General features: G+C 33.2%; 1 protein-coding gene across 4 annotated transcripts in view; it reads right to left on the minus strand.

The window, feature by feature from the left end:
* LOC150092978 (cotranscriptional regulator ARB2A homolog) overlaps positions 1-14,286 on the minus strand; it is a 216,902-nt gene that overhangs the window by 185,533 nt on the left and 17,083 nt on the right. For 3 of the 4 annotated variants that reach the window (XM_090413574.1, XM_090413572.1, XM_090413575.1), the window contains exon 3: positions 3,374-3,481. In XM_090413574.1, coding sequence (XP_090269700.1) covers positions 3,374-3,481 — 108 coding nt within the window. The remainder of the gene's footprint in view (positions 1-3,373; positions 3,482-14,286) is intronic. The other variant, XM_090413573.1, reaches the window with a different exon arrangement.

The raw sequence follows: 14,286 nt of genomic DNA on the forward strand, positions 1-14,286 counted from the left end.
GTACATCCACGATATGGGCAGATGCAAATTTAATGAAGATAAAATTTGATTTTAAAGTCGCATGGTGAAAAATATATGAAAAGATAAAGGGTTACTACAATTTGTAAACGGTAGTTTACAAATTGTAGTAACCCTTTATCATATAAGTACCACGTCGAACAAGGGTTACTACAATTTGTAGACAGCGCTATATCGAAACCGCGTTGTACAAGTACCGCATTATACGAGGGTTACCTGTATATAAATCAATAATTCATCCAAATGTTACCTACAGATGTGAAACCTGGATGGCAAGGGTAGAGAAATCCTTAGAAAAATATTTGGCCCAGTGAATATTTTTCTAAGGATTTCTGGAGGAGCAGATACAACCATAAGTTATACCAACCCTATAAATGGGGTGCATCTTATATAATGAAGGTAAAGATTGTTTCCTCTTTTCAAAGTCATATGCACTCCCTTTTATGTTCCAAGATCTTTGTAGGCGGTTAATGGTGTAATCAAATTGATGCGTGACCTTCATGTGCATCATTGGCTAAGAATGGGGAGTCCCTATTCAAGTTTCATAATATCTTATCCGAGTAATCAGTTAGCAATGTTTATCAGTATTGAGTTGACGTTTTGAGATATTTTGTGTTCAGTTTGATATTTCCCCATAGATTTTAGTGATGGAAAAAAACAGACGACATTCACATGCTTCAAGTTACAAATTGCAGGTTATAAAATATGCGGAAGAACACGGGAATAGGGAAGCTGAAAGACATTTTGGACCTCCGCCTACAGAAAAAATTATTAGAACTTGGCGTGGTCAGAAGGAGATTTTGTACAATTTGCATAATGAAAAGGGCGCGGAACATGGAAAAATTGCAAAGTGGCCAGAACTAGAGACCGAAGTTTTGAAATAGGTGCAAGAAAATCAGCAAAATGGCATTGCCATTTCAACAAAAATGATTCGTACACATGCAGTCAAAGTAACCTGTGAGCGTAACATGAAGATCTTAAAGGTGGTGCGTCATGGTGTTACCGTTTCATGAAACGCAGTGGACTTTGTATGCATACAAAAACAAAAATCAGTCAAAAAACGCCAAAAGAATATAAAGACAAAATTATTTCTTTTCATAAATATGTGATTCAACATTGAAAAAAATTTTTTTTTAAATCATACTTTAAAGTTTAGGTTTTTTCCAGAAAATTGTATTAAATTTCTTGGGTGCATCTTATACATAGGAGCGTTTTATACACCAGAAAATACGGTAGTTGTCATGTTCTTATAGTGATTTGCCATAATTAGTTTCTTTGGGCTAAAATAAAATTTAAAGCTGAGCACTAAAATTTGTTTAATATCAAAACTTCTGTTATTGAAGCAAATCAGATCCTTGATGACTGAGGAATGCATCTCTGCTTTGCAACTGAGAGCCTTTATGTAGTTTAAATAATTATTTAACACATAGAATGCCCAAAGTACTAAATACACTATAAGATTTCAAATTTTCTTGGATAGGTATGCCATAAAACAGAAGTCTAATAAAACCTTTTAAATTGCTGGACTAGACGGCTGAGTGGCTAGTGTATGTGTTCTCCAACCCACAAAAGGTTGGAGAACACATACACTCCATGCCCATAGTGGGATTCAAACGCACAAAGAGTTGTGGGTTTGAATCCCACCATGAGCATGGATGTTTATGATTGTCATTAGCAGGAGATGAATTTCATTGCCCAGTGTGAGAATACTGCCCCATTTATTGGGGATCTGAAGTAGCTTGAAAAGTTCAATGTTTAGTCTCTAGGGCAGAGTTTCTGGATTATATAAAATAAATAAAAATACAAAAAAAATATTTAAAATTGATGAAAACAGATAAAATAAAAGTTTTTCTTCCTTCAACACAGGCAAAACAGTCAGAGGAACACACACAATTTACAACTACAGCATACAATGCAGATAGGATTAACTGTTCTATCATAAGCAGTATCAGGTTTTTAATAAGTCAAGCTATTTGGCAACAGACCAATGAATCTACCATGAAAGGAAAAATGAGATGTTCATAGTGGTAAGTGGAATATTGGGTTTAAACGTTCTAGATGATATACTATACTGCAATAAGCACTGCTTTTTTTTTTATTGTCTTCAAAAATTTTATTGTCTTCTTTGTTATCAAGACAGTAATTATCACCCAATCATGATTTATGATAGTTGTTTTTGATTTATATCTGTATAAAGATTTAATAACGAACTTGCATAAGTTTATTTTAAATCAGCAGCACAACTGAACCTATTATAGCAATCAGCACAACAAACCAAGATGCAAAGAGGCTGATTTTTGCTAATTTGAGTGCTTTACATTTACCATGCAATTGAACTTAACACAAATAAATATACTAGTATTTATCATTATATACTATTATATTATTATGAATGACTATATTATATTAAACAAGCAAACAAACTATTCTTCTTGAGGGGAGTGATGGCATTAGAGCATGGCTATTTGTAATGTCTCAGCTGAGGTCCATGAAAATGACTAGATAACATTTATAACTTTGAGACATGAACATTTGTACTGCTGAGGTTGAGTACAAATGTTCATGTCTCAAAGTTATAAATGTTATCTAGTACTAAATGGATGTAGGATGAGCCCAGATTTCTGCCAAGAAGTTTAGTTAGAGATCAACTGATGGCCAGTGATACTGCTAATGTTGAGATCAAATTATTGAACCATCAAGAGTAATAACAAAAATATTCTTGCTTTTTATATCAAACCAACATATAAAAGGCCTTAAGACCTATGAGATGCCAGTACTGTGTGTGGGGGGGGGGAACAAGTGGCAGAGAGTAGAAAGGAATTTATTAATATATTCCTTGAAGAGCTGGGGTTGTACTCATTGGAGAAAATGGTATAGGTAAGACTGTTCTGGAGAACAGAGGTATAGAAATGAAGGAAGAGGATGAAAAGTTGGTTCGCTAGGTCTGAACCATATGTGAATGTTGACCAGCCCAGCCCAGCCCAGCAGCTACTCATGTTCACATATGATTACAAAAAAGTGAAGAAATGGTAGTAGCAGTCAGTTCAGTGGAGCAGTGTTCATGGAAATACCTATAGAAAAGACATAATGCATAAGCAAAGCATCTATGAAAAAAGTGTTTGGAGTCAGTAAGATAACGGTTATCTTATTTTACTTAACATAGGTGAAAAGGTGAAAAGGTTGATAGGTGAAAAGATGAAAATATAAACAGCTGAAAAATATGTCTGAAAATTAAATGAAACAGTACAACAAGGGGCAGTCCCCTAATCTAGTATTTTGTTCAGAAGTTTAGTATTATTAGATATATCATATTTCAACAACTGTTGAAAATAACAGGAATATTTCAAATGCTTACAGTCATTAAATTTGTAGCCAAATCCTTCTAATGTGTTAGGAAATTCAAATTCATCTTCATCTTCTACATCCTTAAAATTACTGGAAGTAGAATCCATCAATCTGCTGCCTGTTACAAAAGAATAAGAGAGTTTTTATATATATAACAGAATTTAATTAAGCAATCAAAATTTAAAACCAGCAATATTTTTGAGCACACATGCACACAGATTATGAAAATGGTTTTTGATGCATGCTGCAAAATGTATAAACAAAGTTATTCCTGGATGAGTTTTAATGACATTTGGTATCTGAAATCCTTATAAAAACTTTGTCAAGGAATCACAATTTTTATTTCAGTCAGCCCATTTACAGGGAAGAAAGGTTTCAAAAGTTGCACATAACAATAATTTTATATTAGCTAAATGAAATTTAATAAATTTAAGCATAGGCATAGGTTTCTGTGGTTTAGCAGTTCAAAAGAAAGATTTTGGTATTGTGACCACATGTTTATTAAGATAAATAAAGATAAACAAACCTGACAAGTTTCGTATGTCGTTTGACTTAGCGTATATTCCGGCATATAAGTTGACTTTTCAGCATTGGAAAAAAAGTACTAAATTTTTTAGGTCGACTTACACGCCAGGTCAAAAATTGATTGCTTTCCAAAAAAAAAAACTAGTACGTATCATAATCTGTTAAATTTATTAGAAATATACAAAAAGGGTAAATAAATAATAATATTTCAACTTATATCAAATTTATTTACATGTTATATAATTATTTATTTACAAAAGAAAATAGGTAACTACATAATTAAAATTTAATTTTCACTGTCAAATGTATGAAAAGTTCATTGTACTCTGGTTCTGTAATTTCTTCCGGTATATCGTCATATAAATTGTATTCGTTTTCTCCATCAGATTTAGCATCAATTTCGTCATCATTGTAAACAAAATCATCTTCCGAGCCATCTAATTTGTTAGATGTAGCACATTTTTTAAAAGATTTTATTACTGTATCTGGTTTTATTTTGCAAAAACTAGTCTGCCAATCGCAAACTAGTTTTTTGTTTACTCAAAGCTGACGTGCAGCAACACAGTATTTTCTTTTGCAAATTTAATCACTTTGCACTTAAAACTCGCGTCATATTTCATTCTTTTAAAAGGAGCCATTGCACTTTAGTTCACTATTGGTCAACTGGTCAATGAGAAAAAAAAATTTTTCGAGTCGACTTATACAACAAGTATACTATAAAAAATCAAATAAACTCAAAAAATTCCAATATCGACTTGTATGCCGGAATATAAGGTACATCTTCACGGGTTACAGGTAACGAAAACTTTAAACACAAGAAATGAGTTTTTTAACATAAAAAAATATCTTTCAATGATATCCTAATAGAAATCAATGAAAAAGAAAACAGATTATCTTTCTCCATTTATAGACCAACACAGGATTTCTTAATGCTGCCTCACACCATCACCCCATGCAAAAAATAGGTTTAATAAAATCCATGAGGGACAGAGCTTACAATATTTCCAGCACAGAAGAAAAGCGGAATGAAGAATTACATTATTTAACACAGATCCTCAAAAAAATCGTTTGAACCTAAGATAATCAAGAAAATCCTCAACACACCTACTATAAGCATCTCACAAAAGCAATATTTCAAAAATGCAATTACGCTACCATACATCAAGAATATTACAGACAAATTGGCCAAATTACTATGCAAGCATAACATTAAAGTAGCTTTTCTACCGCTAGAAAAAGTATCAAGATTTCTACATCCCCCTTTAAAAAAACCAGGTGTCTCTAAAATTTATTGTTCCTGTGGCATCTGTTACATAGGCCAGATGGGAAGATCAGGGGAAATTCGTATGAACAAACATCAAAAAGATGTACAAAAAAAAAGGAGAGAATACAAATCAGACCTAGCATCACCCACAACTTCTACCAGCCATAATGTACTCTGGCATAAAACGAACATGTCTTATATTGAAAAAAAATGTTTCACAAGAAAATTCAAGGAAGCTGCAAATATGCTTAGAATCCTAACACAATGCAACAAAAACCAGGGCCTAATTCTACACCAAGTTTGGTCAGCATTCATAAAAAATATACCTAAGTCAGACCTTGGACAGAGCGAAAGAGTGAACCTGACAACATCCAGCATTGTTCAAACATAGCATGTATTAACATATGTATAGATACTGCATTCTCATTTTTTAATTTGATGAACAATTAGACTGCCATAACAACATCTAATGAACTATTTTGGTAATTTCTCATTTCTTGTGTTTAAACTTTTAGTTACCTGTAACCCCTGAAGATGTAAGTCAAATGACAAACGAAACTTGTCGGGTTTGTTTATCTTTATTTATCTTAATTAACATGTGGTCACAATACCAAAATCTTTCTTTTGAAAGTTAAGCATTTTATAGGATGCACACTAAAATATGTCAAAGTGTTCACATTTGGTATGATCAGATCATTTTTGTTGGCAGATCACTCAAATCAACAGTAGTAATTCTGTACTGAAGATGAAATTTAATTAAATTTAGTAATGGAATTGCTATTAAAATTTCTCTCTCAAGTGATGTCAATTTTTTTCAATCAAAGCATTTGTAAGAGCAAAATTATATTTTTATAGCACAGGCGAAAAATGGTCTAACATCCTCATAACTTTTGACGGATTTGGATTTTTACAAAAGTATAGCGAGTGCTTACATACTGTAATAGTGCTTAAATCAATTTCCATATTACTATGAATTTTCTTTTAGAAGTATTAAAAAAAAAATCTGTAAAATCTTGCTTGACCATGATTTTCTGAGACACATGAATTTTTTTTTTTTTTAGTTTGAAACAAGCAAAACTTGATAAAGTCAACAGCAACAGGTATGTACTTGAGAGTGAAGTACCGAACCCGCAAAGATATCAATGCCATAATTAGAATGTGCACTCAATGTATTTTTTCAATTCCACCAAATTTGGATCTTTTTTTTTTTTTTTTGCATATTTATCAACTGAATTTGTTTTTGTTTCTAGTTACCCAGAGAAAAGGAACAAATCTTTGATTCTTCATTTCATCTTATGCCAGTTAAAAAGATCATGTGGTCAGCATAACAATGAAAAATAGATGCAAGAAAACATTCTATGGTTGCACTCATAAATACATAGAGATATGTTTTGGGATTTCAACATTTGAACATTTTTTATTCTTAAAAGCAGACTTTTAGTAATTCACCATAATTTTATGAATTGGTGAATTATTTATCTAGTTAAGAGACCCACAAAAATAGAAAAGCGATGTTATTAAATATGTTTTACCAAAACTAGTTTAAGGAAAAACTAGTGCATCTAAAAAATGTATGGATTTGAATAACATAGTGCACTTATGGTCACAAATTTAACTTCTTTTTTTTTCATTTAAATTTTTTTATTACAATTTTCAAGTTTTTCATTAAAATGCAATGGATGGTTGTTTTTGAGTCCTAATTATTTATCATCATCAATTTCCTGATATGTACCCTCAGGGGGTATTCAGACCACCATGACAGCACTACATGATTAAGTTTACATTATTATTGGCAGATCACTCAAATTAACAGTAGTAATTCTGTACCAGAATTACTATCTGGTACAGAATTACTATTGGATAATCTGCAATCCAAATTTTCCTCTGAATTAGTCTATTACTTGCAAGCACTTCTAACATTTCATTCTTCTAAGGTGCTTCTGACTGAATCAATTAACCTAGACCTTGGTGTTCCTCTGGGTCTCTTTCCTGTCTTCTTTATATGTTTTGCTAACCCTTCTTCACCCATTCTATTTAAGTGGCCATACCACCTTACATTAGCTCTGCTTACACGTTCTTAAATGCTAAGCATACCAAGTTCCTTTCTAATATCTTCATTTTTAAGATACTTCTGCCATTGATGCCATCAGTTCACTACTGTAATTTTTCTCAGAACCCTCATATCTATAGTCTGTCTTGGATCAAGTGCTTTATCTAACCCAATTCTCAGATCCCTAACTTAAAACTGGTTTGAACACTGTCCTGTATACTACTAGTTTGGTGTTTTGGCTAATTTCTTTCTTATTTCATATAAATTTATTCAACTGGCTATCCATCATCCAGCTTTGCTTATACTATTATCTATTTCCAGATTTAACCTGCCATCTTCACTAAAAACTGTGCTTAAATAGCTGAAATAACTTTACTTACTTTTATTATAATTACGGCTATTATAGCCTCTTTTTTAGGAGTGACCCTTATTTAACTACAATGGCTATCAATACTCAAGAGGGGTATATATATTTAGGGCATTATTGCTGAGTACAGAAGGCAATTAAGGTAGAATAAAAGAGGTGGAAAAATTTGGTACATACCTTTTTTTGAATCTACGATGCCTTCAGCGAGATCATGGAAGTGGAAGACATCGTAGATTCAAAAAAAAGGTATGTACCAAATTTTTCCACCTCTTTTATTCTACCTTAATTGCCTTCTATACTCACCAATAATGTCCTAAATATATATACCCCTCTTGAGTATTGATAGCCATTGTAGTTAAATAAGGGTCACTCCTAAACAAAAACAGGCTATAATAGCCATAATTATAATAAGTGTTTAAGAGGAGTAACATGGGATTTTTCCCAGAGACTATACTTAATTTTACTTGCTTTATTAAATTTATCATCATCATCATCAAATTCCTGACATGTACCCTCAAGGGGTGTACAGGATATGATAGTACTACATGAAAAATTTACATCATTACTAACTTCCTATCTACAATTTTCCTCCAAATCAGTCTGATGATGGTCACTTAAACAGAATGGTCACTTAAACAGAACTTGATATTGTCAGCATCCAGGAATGCGTTAGCTCTGTTAACGCATTCCTGGATGCTGACAATATCAAGTTCTTTCCTAATATCCTTGTTTTTAATATAATATTGCCATTGATGCCATCTGTTCATGCCACTAATCTTTCTCAGGACTCTCATATTTGTAGTCTCTAGTCTTTGGTCAAGTGTTTTACTTCTAACCCAGCTCTCAGATCCATAAGTTAAAATTGGTTTAAACACTGTCTTGAATACAGCTAATTTAGTGTTTTGGCTAATTTCTCTCTTATTCCATATAAATTTATTCAGTTGACTGGCTACCATACCAGCTTTGTTGATTCTGTTGTCTATTTCCATATTTAACTTACCATCTTCACTAAAAATCGTGCCTAAGTAGATGAAATGTTTTACTTGTTCCATAAGTTCTCCATTCACAATGCAGTTGATATTTTCAATGTTTTTGCCAATTTTCATTGTCTTTGTCTTTTTATTGCTGACCTTCATACCATATCTATTACAACAGCTATTCAATTTAGTCAGGGAATCTTGCAAACTTGTAGTGGATTTATTTAGAAGTATAACATCGTGTCTGCATAAAGCAAAGAGCTGACATTAACATCTCCAATTCTGATATCATGTTTAACACCACTTTCCTTCATAATGTGATCCATATAGATAATGAATAACAGAGGGGATAATGTACATCCTTGTCTCACACCAGACTTAACATTAAACCATCTTCCTGTACTTCCTTCAATTCTAACTGCTGACTTACAACTCAAATAAAGACTAATGCCCCATTGATACCATATAACTGTAGCGTATTGAATAGCTTCTCTCTTGGCACCTTGTCATATGCCTTTTCCAGATCGACAAAACTTAAATACAGATCTTTGTTATGTTCCCATGATTTCTCAACTATTTGTTGTAAAGTGAAAATCTAATACTGGCAATCTCTATTTGGCCTGAATCCAGCTTGTTCTTCAGCAAGCTTTTCTTCCACAATTCTTCTCAATCGTTTCTCAAGTATACTTGCATAGATCTTGCCAGGAACACTCAGTAGGGAAATATCTCTGTAATTCTCACATTCAGTTTTATTTCCCATTTTATATGTGGGTACTATTAGAGCTCTACTCCAATCATCAGGAATTTGTCCCTCTCTCCAGGCTTTCTGAACTATGCAGTGCAGCTACTGTAAGACTTTTATACCATCATACTTCAGCATTTCTGGTCGAATATCATCTACTCCTGCTGCCTTTCCACATTTCAAGCCTTTGATGCCTTTTTCTACTTCAAGTATGGATATGTATTCCTGACTGTATGCCTGTTGAGTGTTTTTTTTACCACTGTGCTATCACTGCTTGTTTCGTTTAGCAATTTTTCGGGGTAATTACTCCATACTTAAAGGATATCTTTTTCTCCCGTTTTCACGTCACCTTTATCATCTCTAACTCCTTTTAAATAAAAAGACCAAAAGTATTTTCATACTTTTGGTCTTTTTATTACTGATTTTCATGCCAAATTTGTTACAGCTGTTATTCAATTTAGTTAGAGAATCTTGGAGACTTAACTAGATGTATTTAGGAGTACAACATCATCCACATAAAGCAAAGAGCTAAGTTTGAAATCTCTAATTCCAATATCAGGCTTAATGCCACTTTCTTTCATAATGTGATCTTTCATAGAGATGATGAAAATGAGTGAAGATAATGTGCATCCTTGTCTTACCCCTGATTTTACATCAAACCATCTTCCTGTATTTCCTTCAATTCTAACTGCTGACTGACAACTTAAATATAGGCTACGTATTGCTCTGTATAATGTTCCATTCACTCCATGTAATTGTAATGTTTTGAAAGGCTTTTCTCTGGGCACTTTGTCATATGCCTTTTTCAGATCTACAAAACGTAAGTACAAATCCTGCAGGATGATTTAAATAAATTAGCATTGTGGGCAAAAGTTAACGATTGTCAATTTAATATTGCAAAATGTAAGGTTATGTACTTTCGGCTGAAAAGGTTGCATATGATGTATCATATTCATGGTATTGGATTGCAGGAAACTGATGAGGTTAGGGACTTGGGGATAATAGTGGACAAAGAGTTGAAGTTAAAGGGCATATTGCAAAAGTTGGTAAAATAGCTCAACAAATTACTTGGATGTTAAAAAACATGCTAACAAGTAAAGATAAGGAAGTTATTATCCCTCTTTATAAGGTTATAATTCAGACATATCTTGACTAATGCACATTGATTTAGTCACTTTCTTTTGCAGACCAGGAAGTGGTAGAGAGGATTCAGAAATGAGTGACCAAGATGGTGAACATGTCTGTGGAATACTCTCTATGAGAATAGGTTGAAGGTTTGTGGGTTACAAAGTTTAGTTGACAGGCAGAAAAGAGGGGGCTTGATAGAAACTTTTAAGATATTAAAGAGGTTTTACAAAATTGATGGAAGTGAAATTTTTCAATATATGACAAATGGAGAAATAGGGGCAATCTGTGGAAGTTGTGTAAGAGAGTGGTTAGTAGGGGTGTGAGGATCAGATTTTTTGTATGGAGAGTGAGTGGGATGGATTGCCAGAATCGGTTGCGAGTTCCCTGATTGATGCAAGTGAAATTTTTCAATATATGACAAATGGAGAAGTAGGGGGCCATCTGTGGAAGTTGTGTAAGAGAGTGGTTAGTAGGAGTGTGAGGATCAGATTTTTTGCATGGAGAGTGAGTGGGATGGATTGCCAGAATCGGTTGCGAGTTCCCTGATGGTGAATCGATTCAAGGAGAGGTATAATAGGATTTGTGTGTATAATGGTTAATGATGATGATATTATATGATGAGTCACCAGACTACAGAGATGCCTTAAAATAATAATAATTTATAGATGGGAACTATTACAGCTCTATTCCCCCATCTCCTCCATTTCTAAGCTTTTGAATAGCCTCCAGAACATTTTGCATGAAAGCATGAAGTAGGGCTATACATTATTATTATATTTGACCTACTGACCAAGCCCTCTGAATTATGCAGTGTAGCCACCGCAGAACTTTTATAGCTCTATACTTAAGCATTTCTGGTCAAATATCATCTACTCCAGCTGCCCTTTCTACATTTCAAGTTTTTTAATGACTTTTTCTACCCCAAGTATTGATATGTATTCCTCTTTGCATTCCACTTGAAAATTTTCTAGGATAATTTTGTCACTGCTTGTTTCATTTAACAGTAATAAATTTAGTTTAATCCTTTATCCAAGTGTAAGCGAACAAAGTTTGCACCTGAAAATATCTTCAGGTGCAAACTTTGGTGGTACGGTGATACAACCCACTGGCAACTCATCACTCCTTGTCTCAGTATCTCCCACAATGCAAAGTACACCTCCTTGCGGACATGTACAATGCTATGCATTAAGGGAAGGGTCACTACCCACATGTTTATTATAGTCTAACCAAGTGCAAAATAAACTTCCAAATTCATTTAACAGTCTTTCAAAGCAATTACTCTAGACATCTAGGATATCCTTATCTTCAGTTTTCATGTCACCTTTATCATCTTTGACTCCTTTTACAGTACTCTTTCCTCTATTTATAAGCTTTTGAATAGCCTCCAAAACATTTTGCATGAAAGCATGAAGTAGGGTTATACATTATTATATTTATATTGTACTATATTATAATATAAATTTTTTTCTATAAATTTCATTTCAGATTTTTGAGGCTAAAAATTTCATGCTTCTCCTTTAATATTATTGGCTTTCTACTTCTTTAAGGATTATATTATATTATATGTATTCTAAAGATGCACTTTTTCCTCTTTCTAGACATTTTTGAAGGCATGAAAATGTACTGCACTGTAAATACTTTTAAAACAAACTGACATTAAATGAAGAATGAAACACGTTACAACAATTCACTTTAACCACTTCCAGAGTAATTTGGGCACAGAGACTCAATGTTTTTTTTTTCTGTTCGTTTTGTTTTTCTTTTAAAAAAAACCAAATACGTATACAATATTTTGTGATGTAAAACTCAATCACTGGATTTTTCATGTTAATATTTAGTGAAGGAAACATATGTCTACAAATAATTAATAAGTTTATTTAGCAAATAAATTACTTTGCACAATATTTGACCTTGCCCTCCAAGGCATCTTCATGAGTACAAAACATACAGACACAATAGTAGGAAGGCAAACTGCTAATACTAAGGCAATTGATGTGAAGTCATTAGCCTCTATATACAAGTAGCTCTGTTGTGAAATTACTTCACACACAAACTTTGCTGGCTTACGCTTGGATAAAGGATGAAACCAAGAATATAATTTCCTGGCATATTTAATTTATAGTATAACCAAGTGAAAAAACTTTCAACAAATAAAGGTCAAAACCAATCTGGATAGTGGCTCTTCCCATAATACATAGCATTATGGAATACTAAGGCAATTGATGTGAAGTGATTAGCCTCTATATACAAGTAGCCCAGTGATAAAGTTACTTCACACGCAAACTTTGTTTGCTTACATTTGGATAAAGGATAAAACCAAGAATATAACTGCTTGGCATCTTTAATTTATAGGAAGGCAAACACAGACTAAGTGAGGATCCTACAGTCCTAACTGGATCCTTTATAAGTGCAGTAATGGAATCTTGTTAAAGGTCTCACAACAATGGCCACCAAGATTTTTGGTAAAGTGAGGTAACAAAATTTATTAAGATTTAGCAAATGTTGTAATGCTGTGGTAGATAAGTCTCTTATATCTGCTTCTGTATAAAAGGGAAATTTTCTCCGATGGATCCAATGATTCATATCACTGGGATGGTCAGTTACCTCAGAGTAGCTATAGTGTAGGTCATGAACATAGTTTCTGTATTGTTACAGATAGATATTCGCTCTTCTTGTTTGTACAAAGTAAGACAGTTTGCAAGAGCAAGGGATGCTGTAGACCTCAGAATGATCTAGATCAGTGCTTCCCAAACTTCTGGATGTCACGGCCCCCTTTGCAAAAATTAAAATATTTCATGGCCCCCCCTTGAAAAAAAATCGTAATAGAGATATATTATTATAATATTTATTGTATTTATATTCGATACAAAACATACACATCAAATATTGCAAAAATCAAATGCATATATTACATTTTTTGCCTCTTACCGTTTGGTTCTGAAGACGATGCTGGCTGTTCTGGTAAAATATGAAATACTGTCCTCTCTCTCTTTTTTTTTTTTTTTTTTTTTTTTTTGAGTCTGTTTCTGCTTCTTCTGATTGTTCGCGGGAATTTTTTTTTATTTTTTATCAGCCACTTATCCATCTCAGGGTTAAATTTTTTAACGTAGAATAGATCAAATAATATCACCACTTACCGATACTGGTACACCACAGACTGATAACAGGAAATTAGTGAATATTACCTGAATAAGGGAATCCCTGGACCAGGAACAGTTTTCTCTTTTGTGACTTTTCTCCCTTTACGGTAATTAAGCCTAACGCGAAACAGACAGCAAAGGCAGGTTATTAAAACGTGCATATGATTGGTGCGGTAATAACAAAAGATCGCGCACTGAAAGATAAAAGCATAGCTGACAATTGAGTTGAAATGCTAACTCTCTTCAACCGAATTCCATATGTGAAACTGCCATAACATTCATTATATATATATATTACTTAGTTTTAACACTTTTACGAATTTTAACACGTTCGGTTGAATTTTACTGATGCCTTGGGAAATCGAACTCACACACATCTAATTAATAACAATAGTTTTTAGTTAGCTACTGTGTTTGCCCATGCAAAATATGGTTTTGTTTCAGTCTATACAGCATAGTTTCTGTATGAGGGGACATGTGATTCATTAATTAGTGTTTTTATCCCAGTTGTCTCTAATTGCAGTATTTGTTGAGAAATATATTACACAGACTCCTCATACCTTATTCACTGGCATAATAAAAGTACTCGTTTTTATTGCCTCTGCAGTATAGTGGCTTTTAGGGAGGGCGTGTTGTTTACCACTGCAAGGGAGTTACTATCTCCCCACATGAACTTGTTTAAGCTTTTTTTCATGTGTGAAGTATATGCGAAACTTTTATTGGTAACAGA

The sequence above is a fragment of the Typopeltis vanoorti genome, chromosome 24, assembly GCF_054136105.1.
Source record: "Typopeltis vanoorti isolate ZY-2024b chromosome 24, IOZ_Tvanoo_1.0, whole genome shotgun sequence".
In the NCBI taxonomy this organism is placed as follows: Eukaryota; Metazoa; Arthropoda; class Arachnida; order Uropygi; family Thelyphonidae; genus Typopeltis; species Typopeltis vanoorti.